The sequence below is a fragment of the Poecilia latipinna genome, unplaced genomic scaffold, assembly GCF_001443285.1.
Source record: "Poecilia latipinna isolate Pla-1442-1.1 unplaced genomic scaffold, P_latipinna-1.0 Scaffold125, whole genome shotgun sequence".
In the NCBI taxonomy this organism is placed as follows: Eukaryota; Metazoa; Chordata; class Actinopteri; order Cyprinodontiformes; family Poeciliidae; genus Poecilia; species Poecilia latipinna.
Genome location: NW_015112741.1, coordinates 361,592 through 384,097, shown reverse-complemented (window position 1 = coordinate 384,097; position 22,506 = coordinate 361,592). Strand labels below are relative to the sequence as shown.

Sequence of the window (22,506 nt, the reverse complement as noted above, 5' to 3'; positions counted from 1 at the left end):
TTGGCGGCATTAAATTTTTGTTTTTTTTTTTTTTTTTTCCCCATCATCCCTTTTTTTTTTTTTTTTTTTTTTGTATGCAGTTTTGTGTGAAACTGGTGAAAGATTAAAAGTTTCCCCACACAGTGTGGAGGCATGCTCAGCTTAACACAGTGATTTATTCTAAGCTGCATCCTTCATTGCATCAGCCACCAGTTCCAGTGTGACCCAAAGTTTGGACCATCCAGGCAACTGTCCCCCCCGGTGCCAGAAGGAAGAACGCCACCTGCCATCCTTGGAGCAGAACCAGGCAATAGTGCATCTCATGCAGTTTTACTCTGACCTTCTGCTCCCAGTATGCAAGGACTGCAATTTGTGCCAAGACACCTCCATCGGCCAAACGGAGGCCCGGGCTGCTTCAGCGGGAGCCGACAAAACAGCAAGTTGGGTCTCAAGTAAGGCACTCTGTTGTTTCTACTGTTGCTGCCGACAAAGTTGGGGAGCCATGAAGACGATCCTGGGATTTTGAATCTATCACACTTCCATCTCCCCCCCCCCAGATCAATATTAAATATTAAGAGTTCAGAATTATCTAATGGCGAGACTCTGAATCAGTTTTAATTGTTGATTTTAGTTTCTGTTTCCCTGTTAAATATTAATTCTTTAATCTGTAGTGTGTGGGCCAGAAGTACTCTTTTTTTTTAAGTAGCTTGTTTGTTATTTGATGCTTTCTTTGTTGTGTGTGTTTCTTAATCAACAGCGAGTGGACACTGATTGATTATTTAACAGAAAAATGATTCTTGATTTTGTTGGTTATGAGCGCCTGTCAGATTTCATGTTGAATTGAAATTGACCAAGCATCCTGAGAAATACACAGAAACTTCAAAGTGATTTATTTTCGTGCAATGTCCAGAGCTGACTGGAAACAAAATGTTTTCAGCTTTCGGGCTGATTCAGAGAATTTATGAGACTGTTTGACGTATGAACATGAATCAAAATGTCTTTTGCTACTGGAAAATAAAGAAAATCTAAAACTTTGCCTTATCTAATCTTAAAATCTTGTTTTGTTTTTGCAAGTTAAAGGGAAAAAAACTACACATAATTGTTAAAAGACTTAAGCTACTAACGCTACAACTTTTCGTTTAATATATCTTCCTAATCGGCTGAAGGTCATTTAAAGATCTTCATTTAAAACTGGATGAATATTTTTTTTTCTCATTTCATTCCAGCCCTTGAACCTGACCATGCAGTTTGTTCCCAGCAGCCTGTCACAAACAAAACCAAATATGCTCCCATTTCTTAAGCTGAAACTGTAAATAAAAAAGATACAAAATTAAAAAAAATTTAAATACACTGTATAGTAAAATCCGGCACCTAAAATATGTCTGGACCAAAGAGATATTAGCTGAAAACCAGGGATCTGCAATAGTGAAAATATTTGATGTATTTATTGTGATAAAAAAACAAAAAACAAAAAAAAAACTATCAAACAATAACAAAAAATAATTATCATGTTGCATCTTAGGGGAATGGTTAGGGTTAGTCTATCAGCCTATTAGAGCCTCAAACAAATACAGCTTTAGAGATAAAATCTGGTATCACATTGGCAAGAGTAATAACATTATGTTGTGTAAATGAGCTGCTTCACAATAATCATACTCAATATTTTCTAAATATAAACTGCATTTACAGATTTTTCAGAAGGAAAATGAATTAAACAGCAATGGCACATAAACAACAATCAGTAATATTTTTTTTAAGAAACATTGAGACAGGAATAGACCAGTTGATGTCTATGAAGTTAACGCATTCTTGACAGACAGTTATGATATTTAAGAGTCACCTCTCATGTGTCAGACTGTGATACTATGTTGTTTTTTTTGGTGCAAAATAAACAAATAAATAAATAAAAAGAGGAGATAAAACTGTCCCCAGTCAAGCTTTCTTTGTATAACATATCTGCCATGTTAACACTGGTGCACCAGGGTGTGTTTTAATGCCTCAACGAGCTGCAGTGTTCATTATGCAAGCTCCAGTAATCACAATGCCAAGAGGAGATTCTTTCAATTCATTTAGCAGAAATGTTCTAAAAGGATTTCTGAGAATGTTCCTGAAAACCTCCTTCATCGTACTGGTTTTACCTTGAAACACAAATATCCCCCCCCGTCGCCTACACAGTTTGTTAGGATGTCAATATGTCTTCTAAAGGCCACAGCCAGCCGCTGACGTAAGAGTAACTGTGCTTTCTGAATATCACATCCTTTTCAAGTATCTCCATTGAAAAGCACAACAATAAGTACTTGGAAACATATAGTGCGCTCCGAATGATCTGGCCTGAACAAAACATCCAAGAAGTAGAGTGGGTACATTGCATCAGTGAATGAGAAGTTTAAGTATAATCAGCTAAGAACAATTTCAACACGTCAGTGGAAATCAGCTCGTCAATCTGTTTCCAAACCTTCTCTTGTAAAGTTAATTTCTCCACTTTTAATTAAAGTTAAATTCCGTCTGAAGAAGCTGAGCCTTATTTAAACCGAATGGACAACATGATGAATGATTTAATACCCTCAAGCCTCCATCAGATGTAATCTTTTAGTGAGATTGAGAACAGAAACGTCATCTGTTCAAAACATCTGGCTTAAAAAGATGATCTTCAAACGGCTGACCAAGACGAGGATGTTTTTTTTTTTTTTTTCCCTGCTGCAGCGATGGTCATCAGGAACCTTCATCTAATGTGTCTGTTGCTCTTAGCTGATCAATTTTACTGTGATCTCATGTGTTTGATGATCGTTGCTTTAATAAATTAAACTTCTGAGGTCATTATTTATTTATTTTTTTTTGTCGGTAAAATAAAAGAATCACTGCATGAAATACAAATGAGAGAAAAAATAGAATCATATTTTACACTCTAACATAATGAAAACACTGAAAGGTAGACTGCTCCCTCTAGGTCAGAGGTCAGGTAGAGCCTGAAGCGGAGAAGCCTCGTTTGCAGTAATAGGGAAGCTGCTCTGGTCTGTTGTGGTCAGCAACAGGCTTCCTGCAAGTTCTTCATTTTCCAGGCTCAATTTTAGATTTTTCCCCATAGTTTCTAAAATATTCCGGACATCAGAGCACAAACCCAGTTGGGGTTCAAGTCTCTGGACGTTCCACGAATCACGAGGCAACACGATGTTGAAGTTAAAGCTATGATTAAACAGTGTGAAGAGGCCGTTTCTCAACTTGATGTCATTTTGACTAAGATAGATTAGATCTTCTGGCTGCAGGCCCTGAACTCTCCCGAGGGATGGCTGAGCGTCCCTCCTGGACCTGTTATTCTTGTGACCCAATTTCAGATAAGGTGAAATCAGTGGATGGATGCAATATATCAGTAACACAGCCTCTGGGCTTTCTTAGCTTTCTCTGGGTTTAAACCCTTAAATAGCAACAGTTGATTGTCCTCCATCCCTAAATGAGAACATTTATAAGAAGAATCCGGTGTAGTAGATCAGAATTGAAGTTTATTTCGCCTAAATTTAAAAAAAAAAAGAAGCGTAAAACAAGATTAGATAAAACTTTATTTGTCTTCACACAGTGCTGGGAGATGCTATTTTATTAATCATCTCAAGGCATTTGCTCCTTTAGCAGCGCCTAGATATTTTTCAAGTTTTCCAGAAATCTCCCCAAGTGTAGTTATCTTCTTGCGCTGACAGAAAATTTCTCTTTTCTGTCTCTTCCTCTCATATATTTAGCTTCATTTCTGGCAGTTCTGGATTTCATGTCTGGGAAGTCATTAGGAAACTGGGGGTGTGTGAATGAAAGGATTAGCAGTGAGAGCAGATTTAATCTGGATGATTAAGGAGAGAGAGTCTGACGGATCAAAGGGGGAAAAAAAAAAACAAACAAAAAAACATTTCTGACCTTGTGCGTCTCTGTTGAGATTGTCGGAAGCTCTTGCATTATTGTGGTTTTATTTTCACCTGCTGTTCCCACTATGCCCAACACGCTTGTATGACATATGGCAACGTGCTAATTTATGGTGCACAAATAAACAGATGCACGAGGGGGCCTGTGAACGCCTCATCTGCATTCACAACATTTGCGTTGCAGACGCCACGACGCCAAACACACGCAGACCCGAGGCCTGTTTCATAACAGGCAATTGAAACAATGCATTACTCTGGTACTGCATTGTTTGAAACCCAGACAATGCAGTACCAGAGTAATGTCTTTACATCCCTTAAACGTTTCCATGTTATGTCATGTTAAAACCATGAACTTCAAAGTGGTAAAAAAAAAAAAAGATTAGTGATGTTGTATTCACACCTTTTTTTTTTGTTTCTATGGGAGTTTACATATGTACATCCTGCATTTTGTTTGCTGTTCATTATTCAAGAACATTTGGTAACACTTTATTTGAAGGGGATTGAATAAGACTGACATGACACTGTCATAAACATGACATAACATGTGATGAACATGAATAAGCCTTCATGAATATTTATGACTGTTGTCATAAAGCGTCATTCGGTAAATTATGACTTTTAATACAAAGTTGACATTATTCAAAATGTCTTTGTTATGACAACTTGACATTAACCAAGAAATCATTACTGATATAAATTTGTTATAAAAGTATTACTGATTGCACTTTAAAAATGAGGTAACTTTATGTTATTAAAGGTAAAGTTTAAACAGTAATGATTTATTGGTTAATGTCAAGTTGTCATAACAGACATTTTGAATAATGTCAACTTTGTATTAAAAGTGTCATAATTTACCGAATGACGTTTTATGACAGCAGTCATAAATATTCATGAAGGCTTATTCATGTTCATGACAGGAGTTATGTCATGTTTATGAAAGTGTCATGACAGTCTTATTCAACCCCCTTCAAATAAAGTGTTACCAAACATTTATAGTATAAGTTTAAGCTCAGAGTGTGAATGTGAATTTTCAAGACTTGCCATATGTTCCGTCTTAGATTTCACTCTGGACTTTGGTCATATTTTGAGGGCAATGAGTAAAATTAATATTAAACGTTTCTGCCTCCTGCAGCGCCGTCTACGTTGCGGCAAACTTAAATCGTAACTTCTTATAATTTCTTCTTGCCAGATTTATGAAGGGCAGCGCTCATAGTTGTCCTGTCAACATACTCTTCCACCCGATCCATCTTTTCTGCTTATTCTTCTACTTGCCTGTCAGTTTCAGTTGAGGCTAACATCTCGACAGGTTTTCAGTTTTGCAGCACTGCTTTTGTTACATTAGATGTTCAAAGCCCATATTTCTTGTCCTCCCTCGGACCTCATGAAGCCGTCTGTTCACTGATGTTTTCAGCTGGACTTACAGTGAGAGTAAATTACATCGAGGCGGGCACTGTTTACTACTTACATGACTTCTGAAGGCAACTTATTTCTCTGAAATGCATTAAGTGGTATCAGAAAAAAACAAGGGGAGAGAATACATGTGGATACTTTCAGACTTTGAAAGCTACCATACGCTATTTTCCTTCCACTTCGCAGTTATGGTCCACAGTGTATTGCTCCATCACAAAAGCCCAACAAATTATTTTCAAGTTCACTTTGTAGAGTAAAAAAAATGCATGGACATTTTTGAAACGTGTTCTTTGATCCAGTTTAAATTGTGCGTGTCAGTGTTCTCACCAATACAGATCTGCTGGGCATCAAAGGTCTTGCAGCTGTTGTTGGAAGGTCGAGGGAAGTCGGGCGACGAGGGGTTAACAACGCTGGGTCCCGTGCCCCACAGGGTGAGGGTGAACTGACTCAACACGCCTGTGAGAGGGAAACAAAGAAGTGAGAGTGCAAAAGGAGATGGAGGTAAATATCAAGTTAGCCGCTCTCAGTGGGGGAACAGAGTGAACCGGCTGAGAAGAGGATGTGGGGGCGGAAGGAGAGGAAGCAAGTGATGCGAGCGGGGCCAAACACAACTCAGGAGGAGGATCGACACCAGCAGAGGAAGAGAAAGTACTCCCATTTCATTTCTTCTGCAGCTCTGAGTAAACAGTACCACAGGATAAACATAGAGATGTTAACTCTCCTCAACCATAAGCTGGATTCTGAGCTCAAAAAAAAAAAAAGGAAAAAGAAAAAGCAGCAGCCCCCAATGTTTGAAATGAAAACCTTGTTCAGAGGTTTTGATCAAAAAGCTGTAAGATATCTTCTTGTAACGGCCGTCAACTTTTAATCTGGATGTGCTTCTGAGAGGCTCTCCTCTGGGCAGCAGAAAAAAAAAAATTACACACCCTGTCATTAGATGAGGAATAAAAGAGGAACTGAAAAGGCCTTTTTAATGAAGCATGAAAACATGCAGCGAGATTGGAGTTGGCGAGGGGGCAGCTGATGCTGACATTGCTGTGGTTTTGAAGTAATGTATACAGATTAATGATAATGAGCGATTTACCATAGTCACGTCCATTAGATGCAACGTTTTCTATCTCTAGGGTCCACTCTCCCTGCGGGTTCTCATCCCACGAGTGGGTGGTCATAAAGGCCCAGTCGTTGAACCCCTCCGAAGAATAGTCATTGGGCCTTAATAGACAACAAGAGAAAACTTATTTTCTGTTTTATTTATTTATTTATTTATTTATTTGTGTGTGTGTGTGTGTGTGTGTGTGTGTGTGTGTGGTGTGTGTGTGTGTGTGTGTGTGGGAATCGCTGAATACAGCCCGGTACTGAGTCTGTCTAAAAGAGAAGGGTTTACGTCATGAAGGGGCATCAGAAGAGCCGCGTTTAACTGTGTACCTTGGGAACAGCAGGGTGGAACGTGTTCCCAGTGGGCTGATGAGATGAATGGCCAATTTTCCTCGCTGGTTATGGGAAAGAGTGAGGCGAGCCTGAGCGTGCTCCAGAGATCGGATGTACTCCGGTCGCCCCCAGCAGGCATCGACGCTCTTGCTGAACACCAGCTTGCTCCCAATGTCCCTGCAGGGTTGACGAGAGGAGTGGAGAGTGTTTAATGTTGTGTGTCTGCGGAAAACGGACACAGGCAATCACACTGTGCTAAGAATCTAAACGTCTTCAACCATCTCAGGGCAGATGCTGGGAGGGATGAGGAGCCAGCCAATGGATTTAATAAAACTAAAACCCTCTGCTGTTCACACACACACATCTTCCTCCCACAGGAAGCCAAAACCTGTTTTGCTCCACCACTTCTAGTGGTTCTAAAACTTTGAAAATAAGACAAAAAAAACCCCGAATCTTGTGAATCTTGTATGCTGTTACATAACTTTTATCCACGTACTAATATTTATCCTACTTCTGGGATCTGTTTTAAACACGCAAGACTTGGCAACTTCATGTTCATGTTAGTTTTAAAACAGTTTTACTGTAAGTTTTCAGGCTTTGTTTTTAAACAGGGATTGTGTTAAGCTTCACTTGCAAACTCAAATATGTTTCAAAAGTAAATTTGTTTACATTCATATTAGGTACATTTAATACACAGACAGATGCATGCAAAGAGATTATTTCTGTTAATTTAGCTGATTATGGATTACAGTTGATGAAAAAACTAAATTTAGTCTAATAAGAAGTTGCATTGGGTCAGGTCAGTTATTCAGGTAACACAGCTTTCAAAACAGGTGTAGGTACTTTGTACTTTAGGTAGAATGGGTAGGTGCCAAGTTTTGCTGAAAAGTGAAATCAGCATCTTCAGAAAGTTTGTCGGCAGATCGAAACACAAAGTTGTCAAATACGTTTAGCAGACAACTAAGTTAAACAAATCAGCTATGTGTGCATGTAATCATTAAATAGATAATCACAAACAGTTAGCAGGACTTTGTGTACTATATTTTTATTACTTATGAAGTAAACCAAGAACTGATTAGCCCCGCCCTTACCCTATACTATTCCTAACCAGTAAACGCCTAACCCTAAACCTAACCGCACCTCACCCAAATACAGCACCTTTTTTTGTGGGTCCTCAGAATGTAGTATTTGTTGGAAAAAATAGACCTTACAACATGAAATGCTTAAATACACACACACACACTCACACACACAGTTTGAAGTCACTGTTCTAACCTTGGTTCTGTAAGCATCGTCAGAACGCATTGGTGCTGTGGTCCCACTGTCGTCCAGTTCTGTGCCAAACTCACCATAGAGCCTGCATCTAGCAAGCCGTAGCCATACGAATGACTCACTGAGGAGAAAAGAGAATAGATGGACAACAATGACATTGAGATAACGATATAGAGGCTACAGCTTCAGAACATCTTTTCAGAAACACAATTTTGAGCCTTAATTCAGAGGACTTTCTGAAATCCCTAAAATGCCCCACCGATCTTTAACAGCACTATCCAGCTACTTTCCCCTTTCTGCAGTCACCAATAACACAAGTATGTTTTTTTGGCCCTTTTAACAAATGCAAAAGATCTTTAGGGAGACACAAGAACATTTCCTTTTCATCGGAGCTGCCTGAATGGTGTGTCTGTCTGATTGACAAGACGCTGGCAGGAGAATAACAGCCAAAGTAAACAAACATATCCCCTTCCTCACAAAGCATGGACAGACAGTTTTATGTGCTGGAGCCGAGCATTAAAGATACTACTAAGGGTGACATAAGAAGCTGGCTTTTGTTGTGTGAAAGCCTTTTTAGTGCCTCTTTCCACAAATGTCCACAACATTTTCCTACTGGTAAACATGGTGTGTACGTCCCTGAACGTTTTGAAAGGAGCAGAGTTGATGGGAAAAGCCACAGTGGTCATGGAAAGTACATCCTCGTTTAACTTTAAAGGTGAGCTGTTGTGCTTCCTTGAACAGGTTAGGATAGGTCTATGGGCTGTATGAAACATGTTCATAACATTCTTTGGGCTTTGTAGTGGTTGCTAGGCTACGGGTAGGGCTTTGATGGGGTTGCTAGGTGAGGGGCAGTGGCTGCTGATTTGTGACGTTACATTCCAAAGGTTTTTGAAATAGATAATTTTCCAGAGACCAAAAACTTTTAACTTATTGCCAAAAACAAGTGGATTTTTATTTTTTTTTGTAAGTGCTTGGGCTATATTTTTAAAAGCAGTGGAGACCAAAACAAAAGTACAAAATCGTGCAAAATGTGAAATACATAATACATCCTCTTTAATATTCTCCAGACATAAAGAGGATCTAGTCTGGTTTGGTACAACTTTGCTGCCTTTGTAGGAAATAAGAGGAAAAGTAGCAGCCAGGCGTTGTTAATTAAAACACTTGATTATTGACCACCGGTAGGTACGATCTTATCTATAAAAGCAGGATCATTTGCATTTTGCTGGTCTGGTGGGTGAGGGCAAATGCAGTCTCAAGGGAGAAAGACGTCAGCAGTATGCAAAGAGAATTGCTGCTGCTGAATGATTCTGGTTGCAATGGCCTTTGGACACTCGAGATCAAAGTTGGGACATAATCTACACCAAATAGAGCACATCAGCACAAACACTTCAGAGGGTTTGTATCAGAGGGGGCTGATCTGAAATGGGGACCTCAGTCCTGTTGGGGCAGGATGTTAAAGGAGCTCTACACACTGAAGAAGGTGCTACAAGTGATACAATTACAGGATGTTTTTAACATTCCACCAGAGGCTTTTCCATTCACATTTTATCTTTGTTTAATGCAATATTATACGGGTTGCATGTGTTTTGCAACTAATATAATTTAATTTGCTTGTGGCCAGATGACTTTATTTATGTCTGGCAAATGAATTCATGCGACATTTTGTCATGCCAGCCTAAATAAAAAGAAGTGTAACTAAACTATCTTTAAATGTAAGCTAATTAGTAAACAGTTAACCTGCGTCCGCCTTTAAACTTTATTTATTAAAATGCATTCAATACATCAAAATGTGTTCTGATGAGGGTGGTTTGTCAGATTAAAAGTTATTTTTGAAAATAACCTTTTATGTAGTATTGAACATGCTTTTCTTCAAGCTCACATTGTTGTGTTAAATTTTTTATTGGTCTGATGTAATGTAATTTTAAGTGTTGAGTTTTCATAAGCTGCAAGTGGGAAAACAAACTAACAGATATAAAGGTGTGAAAACATCAGTTTATGTTTTCCCTTAGTGAATTTAAGTTGTGAGATAAATGAACAAACAGCAACATGAAGACAGGTCATGATGTTCAGGCATAAAGTTGTCAGGAACTTTAAAGCAAGGTTAAGTTGAGGTACACTGTCACAAGGATCCCAGGATCTAGGTCGACACCGTGGCGAAACCCTGCTCCCTGTACACACGGTTTACCACTGCCTCAGCCTGTGCAACTGTTCTGCGAAAATGGATCCCGCTCCTCCCCGATCCTGGCTTGGTGGAATTGTTGGAAGACGCCGAGTGGGACCGTGATGCAACCCAGGCAGAGATGATGGGCGATCCAGTTCCACCTAAGCGTCCCTGCCGCCCAGGCCTGCCGCTGTTGTGGCGTCCTCACCTCCCGAGTTTCCTGTGGCTCTGCCTCCCTGTGGCTCTGCCTCCTGAGCTTCCTGTGGCTCTGCCTTCCTGTGGCTCCATCCGAGCTTCCCTATGCTCCGTCCGAGCCTCCACGTCTCTGCTTCCTGCGGCGGCGACCGCCTGACCCGCCTCCTCGACTCCTGGTTCTTCGCTCACCCTGGTTGGGTAGTTTTTTGTTTGGACTGAGTTTTTGTTTTCTGGACTCTTGCCCCCCGTCCAGTGCCCCTTCAACCACACTTGTTGTGTTTGGACTGTTTTATTTTGGGCATCTGGTAGCTGCCCTTGAGGGGGATGGGGGTGCTGTGACTATCTGTGTTTCTGTGTATTTATTTCTTGTTTTTTTCTGTGTCCTTGTTCCCCCGTTAGTCTCTGTGAGGTCCTGTCCTCCCTGTTGATTGATTCCAGCTGTGTATTTAAACCCACCTGATGTCTCTGTCTCTTGTCGGGTCCTTGTCGCACGTCTATGCTCTCCAGTTGAACTGCAAAGTCCTGGTTAGTGTTAGCTCTCGTTTTCAGTCTTCTGTGTTTCAGTTGCTACCGGTAATTAGCTGTGTGCTATGCTCTCTGCCGTGCCGCCTGTATTGGACTGTTTGAGCTTTCATCATTAAATTCATCATTTTCTTCACAACCTGGGTCTCAGCGTTCAATCTCACCACCTCTCAACCATCACTTCATGACAGAAATGATCCTGAAAACACAGCAAGAGCTGCAATGGAATAAATAACTAGATTAAAACATACTGTGTTGAAATGAACCACTGCAAGTCCAGATCTAAATTTAATTCAGAATCTTTGGCAACACTTTTCTTAAAACATATTGTATTATTAAAGTTGATTGTAGTGATTAAAAAATTCAAAACCAAACTGAAGAAGGATAAATACATTTTAAGAGCATCCTAAAACTTTAGACCTTATAGAGGGAATGTTTTTATGCTACAGGAAGCAGGCATACATTTTATAAATGTGTTTTATAGGCACCTTGTGTTTCCCATGGACACTGCAGCATGCGAGGATTTGCAGATTGAAATGAAAAATCTGTGATTTTTAGAATCCTGGCTCTACCTCCGGAGCCACAGCTGCTAGTGGTTTGTGAAATATTGGAAAAAAAAAAAAAAAAAAAACATCTGCAATTTAATCTCAGATGGGCTATAATGACTGTAATGCTTTGGCTCTGCAGAGAGGGAAAGACTGTTATTGCCAAACAAGTAATAACATTTTTGAGAGACTTAATAGATTTTTCTTTGAACAAAAGCGACATATATACACATGCAGCAGAGAGGGATAAACATAATCCCCAATTGTAAGATATCATCTGTGCTTTATTTGGACGACTGAAAATAATCAGTACATACCAATGCGTCCCACTCCATTGGTCTTCCAGTCTCCGGCGATGAGGTGCCCGGGTAACGACGTCCTCACCACCAGGTGCTGCATGTCCCTCCAGGTCAGGTTCATGCTGAAACACCGAAAGCACGAGAGCAATTTAACCGCATTGACTTTCTGCCATGTAACAGATGAAGGTAATAATTTCGACATTATGCGCGTCATGAGTAAAGTCGGGTTTTGCTGACCTCAACAGCACAATAATGTAGCAGAGGAAATGTGAGGAGCTGAGGGACATGGAAAAGGTCAGGGGACAGCAGACACGACTGAAATGTAATCAATCCCGGCATATGCAGCGAGGACAAATGGGCATCTTTGAAAATAACACCCCGAGACACGAAGGAGACTGGGAGGTTTATTCCAAAGCATCATAACTAAGCAGCTACAGCGTTTTTCTAAACTAACTAAACACCCCTTGAACTTTTTCACATTTCACCATATAATAACCACATGTTTCATTGTCTTTTACAGGGATTTTCTGTGACATGTCAACACCAAGTAGAGCATAATTGTGAAGTGGAAAAAAAAAAAAATATTGGTTTAGTTCTTTGAGCTGAAAACCCTGTACGCTTTCATTTTTACTTCCTAATTACGGCACTACCTTGAGTTGGTCTGTCACACACAGTCCCATTAAATTACGTTAAGAGTGTGAGGTTGTAACATAAAAATGTGAAAAGGTTCATGGGGGTAATGAAATCACGGCACTCTAACCGATACCATAAAATACCAGAGTTAAAATGGTACTGTGTAACGTATTATGCTGAGAGGTCAAAGAACATGATAAACAGTAGCTGTAAAACCAAGGAGAATGAGGTTTGGGACTCAGGGCCAAGGTCACCTTCCACAAAGTACTGGCTTTCATAAAAGCAAGACTTTTTTTTTCTTTCTCTCATTTAGATATAATAAAGAGACATTCATTAGAGCAGCCTCAGAAGAACCAATGAAGAAAAGCTCTCCAGCAGGTTGGAATAACAAAACGATGAATCACAGCGCTTAGTAAGCTCAGCACCACAGCTGACTGAAATAGAAGCAGAACTTCGCCGAGGCGCATCTCCTCCTCCCTGCATCCACATCAGCATCCTTCCCTCACATCCTCTCATGAGTTATTAATGTACAAGATCCCCGTAGATCCACTCAATGTGACATCAACCAAGAGCAGGGAGAGGGACGATAATAAAATTATAAAACAAGAGAAAGCCAAAAAACGTTCCGCCCATTGAACGATTCCATCTGCAGCAGTTCCAGTGTGGGCCCAGTCTGATAAAGCAGCTATGCTGTTATTACTGCAGCCTGTCAGGGAAGGGGTGCCTGCTGGGATGCACCAAATACTGCCTGATGACTGATAGTCAACGCGGTGAAAACCCGAGTTCTGTCAGTTACTGGCCATTTCTCACGATATATCACAGCTGACAGCGCCGAGATAAGCCAGGGAGGCTGAGGAGGCTTACCTGTGCTGTAACGCTGCGCCGGATTGGATTCGACACCTGTCATCGCTAACGCAGACATGAGGGGAATTATGCAAAGTGGAGAGCAGCTGAGTGATAAGACAGACTCAAGACACGCAAGATACAAGTGCAGATAATGCGGATGACGGAGAACACGTTAGATGGCTCAGAGAAGCTCGGGACACCTGCAGTCCTGCGTGAGCGATAATGAGAGAGATTCCCGGGGATACGACTCTTCACAAGCAGCCCTACAGGTATTTGAAAGTCTGTGCGGGCTGCAGCTGCTGATTTATCTCACTAATTAAGTGATTATCAAAAGCTTAATTTGCTGTGGAAAGAATTTCTGCTGGGAGTCAGTCCAGCGTTGACTCCCGGAGGTGTCTGTGAAGTCGCAGCTGTGAGCGCACGGCTCCCGTGGAGACAGGGTGGAGAATGGAGGAAAAGATAAAACCAACAACATTCCTGCACTTTAAAAGTCGAGCGCGCTCAAAGATGATTCACAAAGCTGGCTTGACGTTGTTTCCGTTTTCATTAGTCTGATTCTTCTGAAAATTTCTTAAAGGTTTCTTTAAATTCTGTATGTTAGCATACACTCGGATCACTGTAGGGAAAACCCAGATGAAGATGATGTCATGGCTTCGAGATGGTGACCTGATTTCGATTAATTGGAGGCACACCTGTGAACGTAAATTAAAGTATTGGGGGATGGGGGGAATGGTGACCTTCACGAGTGGTTCATCCTTGAACCACTTCGAGGATGAATGCAGTGGTTACACACAAGCATAAATATCTTGGTGGATGTTCAGCCATCATGTTGGTCAGCTTGATCAGTTCTGTGTCACAGAGATGAGAGAGTTTTGGGGGAACATATGCATGTGTCAACCCCAGAACAATTGCAAAAGGCCTTTTGAAGATGTTTAAAACATGTTAATTGTTACAAAAAGTCTCTTGTTTCTCCTTATTTTTGCAATAAGACAATTTGTAAATTATATGTACAATTGTAAGCCTGCATGGACTAAAGAAATAAAAGTTATGCCACAACTTCTTATTTTAAAAAAAATCGAAGTTTAATGCTGTACATTAATTTGCCACTCTAAAGAGACCAGTTCAAATACATTATTAAAACCCTAAAGTTAAAATGCCATTTATGTCCCTGATGACTGCATGCAGACATCTGACAGATACTGTATGTTAAATTTAAAACAAAACAGTGGCACTGCTGTAAAAGTCATCTGTCATTCCAACTCACTTTGCCTCCAGAGCCAGAGCGATGATCCCAGCAGCTAGTGGAGCCGAGGCAGACGTCCCCGTGTGAGAGTCGGTGCATTTCTGCCTCAGGTCTGTGGTCACCTTAGAGAGAATAAGAACAGAGGGAAGTGCACATAAACACAGAAGGAGAGAGACAGAGCTAATGTGACACTTCACCATGAATTCACGGCGCGGAAAGCTGAGTGTTAGACAGGGGAGGGACAGAGATAATATGAGTTTTCCCTGCAGCTATCTAAGATGGAAGAAAAATGAGAGGGAGGAGGAGAGAATGAGTCGGTAGGTTCAGTCTCAGGTTTATGGACGCCTGCCAAAGGGGTCACAGGCGGGACAGCGAATGTCAGCCAAGTCGGCCCCAGCCAGATCTGTTGCTGGTGAGACGAAGGGGCTTAGTGCTCCACGCACGCCTCTGATCTTCCTGTCTGTCAGTACCAGGAAGCTAACGATGCCTGTCTGGGTCACAGTGAGGACACACTGGTAATGACAAAGAGGCCGGAAGCAAAGACCGGCAGTGAAGGTCGGAGATGGAGGATCTGCTTGCAACTTTTGTCCTGACAGCTTGTGGCACTAATGACCATTATCAGCTGAAGACGTCTCCGTGTCAGAGGTGTAAACAAAATCGGTCAGGCGTCTGAACAGGATAACTGTTCCACTTGGAGCTGGACCAAACAGCCATTTCATAAACAATCTGACAACTGAAAAAATGTTTTCTCATTAAATGTATTCATTTAGTACAAGGTGAAGCATTTTTTATAAGACTTGGCAGAGGTTTTCTTTTATTATTATTTTTGTTTTATGATAGTAGAAAGTGGTTAGAAGGGACACAGGGGATAAATAAAGCTTGTTTTTGTGCAATAAAAAAAATATCAATCATGTCGCTATAAAAGCTGACAAGATAAATAAAATTTAACTCATGAAACGAGGAAAAAAAACTATTAGTCATGTGGCCAAACATTTTAGGGATATGCAGTCTGCAGTCAAGTTTTTCTAGCATGATTAGCCTGTATTTATCAACTCTGTTCAGCTTCAGTGACTCTTCTAAACATAAAAGGATTCTCACAGAATGACGCTGCCACTACCATGTCTCATGTTTGGGGGATGGTGTGCTCAGAGTGACAGTTTTAGTTTTCTGCAACACAAGTTGCAAGTGTACAGCCTGTAGGCAAAACAAACAAACTCAAACAAAATAAATCAGCTGTAGTTTCTTTTGGCCAGAGCATCTTCTCCTTTAGTGAAAACTTCATGGATTTCACATATGAGAATGATATGTAAAAAAAACAAAACATGTACCGCATAAAAAAATGCATGTGGTACGCACAAGTTTTCACTTGTAATTTGGTCGATAAACTGAAGAGTCCTATGAAACGCTTAAAGCATAGGAATTTTTTTTTTATAACCTAGCGAAGCATTAAGCTAATCCACAACTTCATCCCTACACTGCTGTGTGTGCTCTTGGTTTTATTATGCTGTTTGCTCACTAATGATCTCAACCAAAGCTCCAAGGCCTTCATACAACATCCGTATTTATGTTGAGATTAAATTAAAAACAGGTGGACTTAAATTACTTGTCTCCATGAGGCATTTGGATTTTATTTACTGATATTTGAGTAAAGTAAAGGACAAACACAAGACTCCTCAGATTCTTGCATGAAAACTGTTTTGGAAACCACATAAATCGCCCTTCCACTTCACACCGTGCAAATACTTGGTGGTGGTCGGTAAGGTGCCATTTTCATATGATACTGGCATTTACAACTGATTTTGATGCAACAAACAAGCCTGAAGTAAAATTGTGAAGAGTGAGAGTTTTTTTTTTTTTTTGTGACCGGTTTATCTTTGCAGTGTCTGTACAGCTGAAACAGCCTCAGTTTCAGGGTCTGTATATTGACTAAATATTTTCAGCCTCTACAGGCACACATGGCCATAAAAGCTCTGTGATTCTGACTAATTTAATTATGCAAACAAAAGCCAGGGGACTTCCTTAAAATAACATCACTACCAAGCTTTTTTTTTTTTTTAATACAATGTCATTAAGATTTTTTTTTTAAGCATCTATGTGGTAATTTTGGGTGTCGTGGTTGTGCAATAATCATCACACTTAATAGCGAAAGTGTTTCTCTTTGTTCAGCTTTGCCCAAGCATGTGCCCTCTATGTTGTTCAGCTTTCAACCCCAATCCCAAGGCATGAATGTTAAGGCTAATTGGACAACCTAAACTGCCTTACAGTGTGAGAGAGGGTGCATGGTTCTGTCCTTGTGTCTTTGTGAGAAAGGAAACTATCAGTGGTTTTCTGACTTACTAGAAGAAGGTGTAATTTAAATTTTGTTCCCTCTTCATATGAAATAACAGGTCACTAAATCCCAACCACAAGTGATCCGAAGGTCATGCTGGATTGCCATGAGAGCCCCCATTGCAACTGCGGCAATCACACCTACGTGTCACTGGGATCGTAAATACCAGTGTTAGACAAAGAGACGTGGCATGAAATAACTTTCAGAACAAACACCAGCAGCCTCACAGTTGCAAAAATCAAGTCAGTGCTGCTTCACCTCTTGAAAACAAGTTTAATTTCACCTGTTTTGATGAAGTGCATTTGTTTGCCTGCAGCGGGTCTTTGGTGTATTTTGGAAAAAAAAAAAGGGGGAAGATTCATAGCTGTTTCATGTTATTCTGATCCCTGGAGGCAAGCCTTTCATCAGCTGGAAAGCAGCTTGAAAGAAGCGTGTGACATTTTCAGGGTTTGTCCGCTCTCCTCGTTGGATGTTGCGCATCAGACGCTCTGATTTCTGAGAGCTTGATGCTTATTTACAACATGACAGACAAAGGCTTAATGTGAAAATACGCTTCAAAAAACTTCAATTTATGATGCGTCTCTGTCAGTGTTTGGTGAGCAGACAGTTTTTGTTTGTTCTTTTTTTTTTAGACTGGCAACACAACAGCTAATGCGTAGACGATTTTAAGGAGCAGATGTGTGCTTGCACTCACTATCTGTTTCTCCCCTGGATTCCCAGAGCTAAAGGTCGTAGCCAGGGTGGAGGAGCAGGGTTCACTGTACCACGGCACGTTGCCTGACTCTGTGGTGCTGCTGATGGACAGCGTGTAAATGCTGTTGGTGTAGCCGTCACAGTTGCAGCTGTCCTGTTCGCGGCCACCGTTGCCTGAAGCCCAGACGAAGATGGAGCCCAGTCCACCGCGTCCCTGTGGCAGAAAAACACAAAAGAAAACCATAATATAACGTAGCTGAAACCCAGCAAACAGAAAGAAACTAACAAGGGCTCGCTGAGGTGTGGAAAGCTGCCTTTGACAAAGACGTGTGGCTCACTGCCTAAACGGGCGTGCCATATCTGAGCTTTCTTTAAAACGCTGGAGGTGCAGAACCATGTCAAAAATATCAGGAAACACAGCGATTGTAATTGCGACACGAGCTCAAGCTGATTGTGATTGCGAATGTATGACAGCATAATTTTTACCGAAGCATTGTGCAGTTTTAAGATACACGTACAGTAAAGCCCAAACTCCTCTGGCAGATTTCAAAATAATCAGTGAAAATCATGGAAATTACATAAATGAAACAGTTGTTAGGTATATATTTGTTAATCAGCGTTTTGCTTGTTTCCACTGGTATTCTGATAATTTGGACAATTTCTTTGCTGATGAGCTCAAATTATGTGAGGTTGGAAGACCTGCTTACCATCACCCTAATGTTTAACTCTCTCCACAGATTCTCCGTCAGATTCAAGTTTGGATTCTGCCTGGGACGCTTCGAAATGACCCGAAGAAATACGTTAGAAAAACCAAGTGATTACGTAAAACCTAAATCTGCCAGTGGAATGAATATTTTTGTGCTTTTCCATATCTATAGTTTTCATCGGCAGGCTCGGAGATGGTAATGATGTATCAAAAAGAAATTTGATTTTCAAGCATTTTTTGTAGCAGTACCACGATTAAATGGGTTTATTTGTTCCAAGACATACACTGCCTTGCTTCATGTACTCGTCTCCACCGGATTAATTTAAGCTCTGTGACAGGATTGATTTACTTGTTATGAAACACAAATGACATTGGACTGCAGACAGTTGTGTGTCTCTATTTTATTCATTTCGTCTCCAGTTGGCTTTCCTTGCTTATCTCGAAGGCAGAAGTCTGCCTGCTCACCTCTTTCACTGCTGACCTTTTGCACCTCAAAATATTGCTGATTGTTACCGGAGACCAGTTGTTGCTGGGTGTCCCTGAGGCACGAATGGAGACGAAAACACTGCGTATCGGGGCACCAGATGTCAGGGCCGCACAGCTCGGAAACAGCCTTAGGGCTGGAGAGTGACCTCAGTGTTCCTTTGCTGAAGTTAATGCTTATTTTCCAAAAGATTTTGATTAGTTCAACAATATTTGCTGTCAGATTTGATTCTAAATATATATCCGACTAAATAGTACAGTATATACCTGTGTTGTGTGGCTACAAAATTATATATATATATATATATATATATATATATATATATATATATATATATATATATATATATATATATATATATATATATATATATATATGACTTTTTCTTTTATTTGTTTCATCCTTTTCTAAAAAAAAATGAATTCAATAATGCAACTATACTGAATCTTTTATTGTGTGAAAACAGGAATGCAGGTAGACAAATATTCACAAGAATGACCTGTAACAAAAAGAGCATCTTCTTTCTCTAACAGTTCAGCTAAAGAACAATAATAAATATCAATATCCGTTGAACCTTTTCACGGTTTCTCCCATCGCAAACACAAACTCTAATGAACTGAGCTGACAGACAAAAACAGCACAGGAATAGGAGGTGGACCACTTGCACTTTTACCAAATAAAAATATAAAGAGTTAGCTTTGCATGTGTTTTCAGCCACCTATGTTCTAGTACACATAAATAAAATCCAGCATATCTTAATTACTGAACAATAATTGAGCCAAGAATCGCATCCTAACTCGAGAGAAGATGTGCAGGTCCACAATTCAGGTGGGACAATCCGTTGACAGGACAACCACCAGACATTAACTCAGGTAACATGGCCTTCAAGGAAGACTTACAAGACGCGTACTGTTGTTGAGAAAGAAAGCCGGAGCTACAACTGGTTTAGATGAAACTGATCTGTTAGAAAGGCCAAAGCAAAGTGGGCACCGAAACTTATCTGAGAGACTGTGGCCGGGCTTGAAAATGTATCCTGTAGGCACTCTCTATTCGATATGCCTGAGCTTGACTGGGCAAATATTTCATTCCCTTTATGTGCAAAGCTGGATGAAGCCAACTATTAAAGACTTTCGGGTGTAATGGCACTGAAAGTAGTAGGATAGGATTTCTGAATATGACATGCCCTTCAGAATTTCATTGTCAAGAAATTAGAAAACTTCTACTTTATACAGAATTATGTGGAGGTTTGTATTAGCCTATGAAATAACATCTCATTAAAATACACAGAGGCTTGTGGTTTTAATGTAACAAAATGCAAAAAGTTCAAGGAATACGACTACTTATGCAAGGCAGAGTAATACTATCTCCAGAAGTGATCATAATCAACAACCAAAAAAAAAAAACAGAAAAAAAAAAAGGATTCACACTAAACAGAGAGGAAAAATGCAGTTGTCAGAGTGGGTGCGCCTGTCTAGTTACCAAAGATTTACTTCCTTATCAGTGCTGCTATGATGCTGTTTTCTCTGGCACATTTAATCAGGGAAATGTTAAGCTCATAAGTCTACAAAGGGACCTTAATTGGACCCGAAGACAGATTTTAAATGAGCTGGTACAAGCTTTTTTTTTTTTTTTTTATATAAGGATTATCCATTTAATTTTCTTAATTGATTCCTACACTCCCCCATCTCACAAATGATCTCTCATTAGAAGATGGGATAAATGAGCTTTTGCTGAGTGTTGGATGCAGCCTCCATCGAACGGGGATGGTCACACCAGACTGTACATAACACTCCTAAACCGTCCAGCTCAATTTATGACCCGGCGCCGCCTTTTGCTGCGGCTTACAGATACCCAGACGAGAACACTTTAGCGCCAGCCGTTATCTCGCTGCCAGGAGAACACACACTGAACCAGAGGGCTCCTGTTGTTTTCCTGTCAGGTAATTTATCTCCACTAACACGCCATAATATGTGGAGCTGCACACATTTGGGGATGTGAACTATGAGTCATGCGTCGCCACGGAAAATTTGCAGTTTCTTTCATTTGCATGACAATTATCGCTGCCTTTGAATCTCACTCCTTCATCAGCTTTGTTTCTGTTTTCTCCCATCTCATCTTTCTCATTTAGCTGATCTGCTAATGGTCTTTGATGTTGTGAGCTTGACACATGAGGAATGATGACATTAGACTTGGGTAATAGGCTCAAACTCGTTCATATCTAATTCTGCTGGAGCCTATGGAGTCGATGAGAAATGAACAAATTCACCTTGAGTTTGTCCGCCTCCCGTGGAAAGTAGTGTGTGGACATTCTGCATGTCTTCTCTCATATTTCTTATGCAAAATACAAATTACTTTAATATTTCTGAAAATAAAACTTTATGACAACTTTCTTACTGAGGAAAGAGTTTCTATATTTCTGGATTTAATTAATAAAGTGCCTTTCAACGGTATTCATTTCCTCTGATCTTTTCCTCATTTTGTAACGTGTAACATACCAATACACCAATATAATAGACCACAGCAAAGTGCTACATCATTTTGAAGACGAGGGAAAATTACACACAAGTTCTGGAACAATTTTTGCAAGTCTGAAAAGTGCGGCATGCACTATTCCACTAGTAAAACATGGGGGTGCCTTCACGTGAATGTTTATCTCGAGTCAATTGAAACACTGATGGAACTAAATGTAGAGCAATAATTTAGACTGGGGTGGGTTTCCAATAATGAACTGGGTTAAATCAAAGCGTATCAGGTGATAGGATAGCCTAGTCAAATTCCAAACCTCAATCCTACAGAAATGGCACAAACATAACAAACCAAATGACCTTAAACACATTATACCTACAACTACTTTTCTTTGACAGAAAACCTAAGTTACCGATATATGTTGTGAAGAAGAATGGACAGAAAAGTTAGTCTCAAGATGTGCACAGATAGTAGAGACAAACCCCAAAAGACTGGAACAAAACTGCAACTTCGGTGAATACAAAGGGTTTCCACGCCTTTCAGATTTCAATTAGTAAAAATCCCTACTTTTGTTTCCTTTCCCTGCCTTTATCTGCTGTTTTGTGTGGGTCCATCATTAAAAAAAAAGAAAAAAAAAGAAGAAAAAAATCAGAATACAATACAATGCGGCTGCAATGTGTAAAAATGTGAAAAATTCAAGGGGATTAAAACTCTTGCGAGGCTCTACATATCTAACTAACATGAAGCTGTTAGTTTTGGTGCTGTGGTGAACTGTGTTTTAAATAATGTTATTTTTTCTTCTACTTCAACAACTCAAATCATATTTGCTGCTTACAACAACTATTTATGCAAACAAACACTCAACAACCTCCAAGCACTCACCTCAATAATTAATTTTTGCAGCGAGCAAATTCAGAAGGAAACAGCTTGAGCTACAGATTAATAATTGAGTTTTACACAAGACTGTTGTTGGTGTCAACAAATAGATCTTATTTTTGAGGTATATAAAAAAGTGACCGAACGTGACCAATGACATTTGTCTGTTCGACCATGTTAATTATGAAAGAGAGCACATGCGTTGCCAAGACAAGACAGGTGGGAAGCCATGTTAAAAATGAATAAGAACAGAATGCAGTGATCTGTAAACGAATCAGGTTCCTGAAATATGATGAAACATCTGTGGAGCTTTCAACTGCAGAAGCTTATTTATAATAATTAAAGTTTTATGTGTGAATTCATCCTGAGCCTCCCAGAGCATGTTTACTACTGTGTTGCATCACCTCCCGTTTTAACAGCCCCGCACTATGTCTTTGGAAACTAAGAAGACCAATTGATGTATGTCACCTCCCTCTGCTGTTCGCTGCTATCCTCGCCTCCCAACTGTGGGTAATTT

The 22,506-nt window shown here is 40.1% G+C and overlaps 1 protein-coding gene across 3 annotated transcripts in view; it reads right to left on the bottom strand.

Annotated features, from left to right (window-relative positions):
* Positions 1 to 22,506, bottom strand: part of furinb (furin (paired basic amino acid cleaving enzyme) b) — a 150,540-nt gene that overhangs the window by 4,609 nt on the left and 123,425 nt on the right. For all 3 annotated transcript variants that reach the window (XM_015028462.1, XM_015028463.1, XM_015028461.1), the window contains 7 exons: positions 17,459 to 17,671; positions 14,457 to 14,557; positions 11,732 to 11,835; positions 7,995 to 8,112; positions 6,717 to 6,896; positions 6,376 to 6,503; positions 5,619 to 5,747 (listed from right to left, as the gene is read on the bottom strand). In XM_015028462.1, the coding sequence (XP_014883948.1) occupies positions 5,619 to 5,747; positions 6,376 to 6,503; positions 6,717 to 6,896; positions 7,995 to 8,112; positions 11,732 to 11,835; positions 14,457 to 14,557; positions 17,459 to 17,671 (973 nt within the window). The remainder of the gene's footprint in view (positions 1 to 5,618; positions 5,748 to 6,375; positions 6,504 to 6,716; positions 6,897 to 7,994; positions 8,113 to 11,731; positions 11,836 to 14,456; positions 14,558 to 17,458; positions 17,672 to 22,506) is intronic.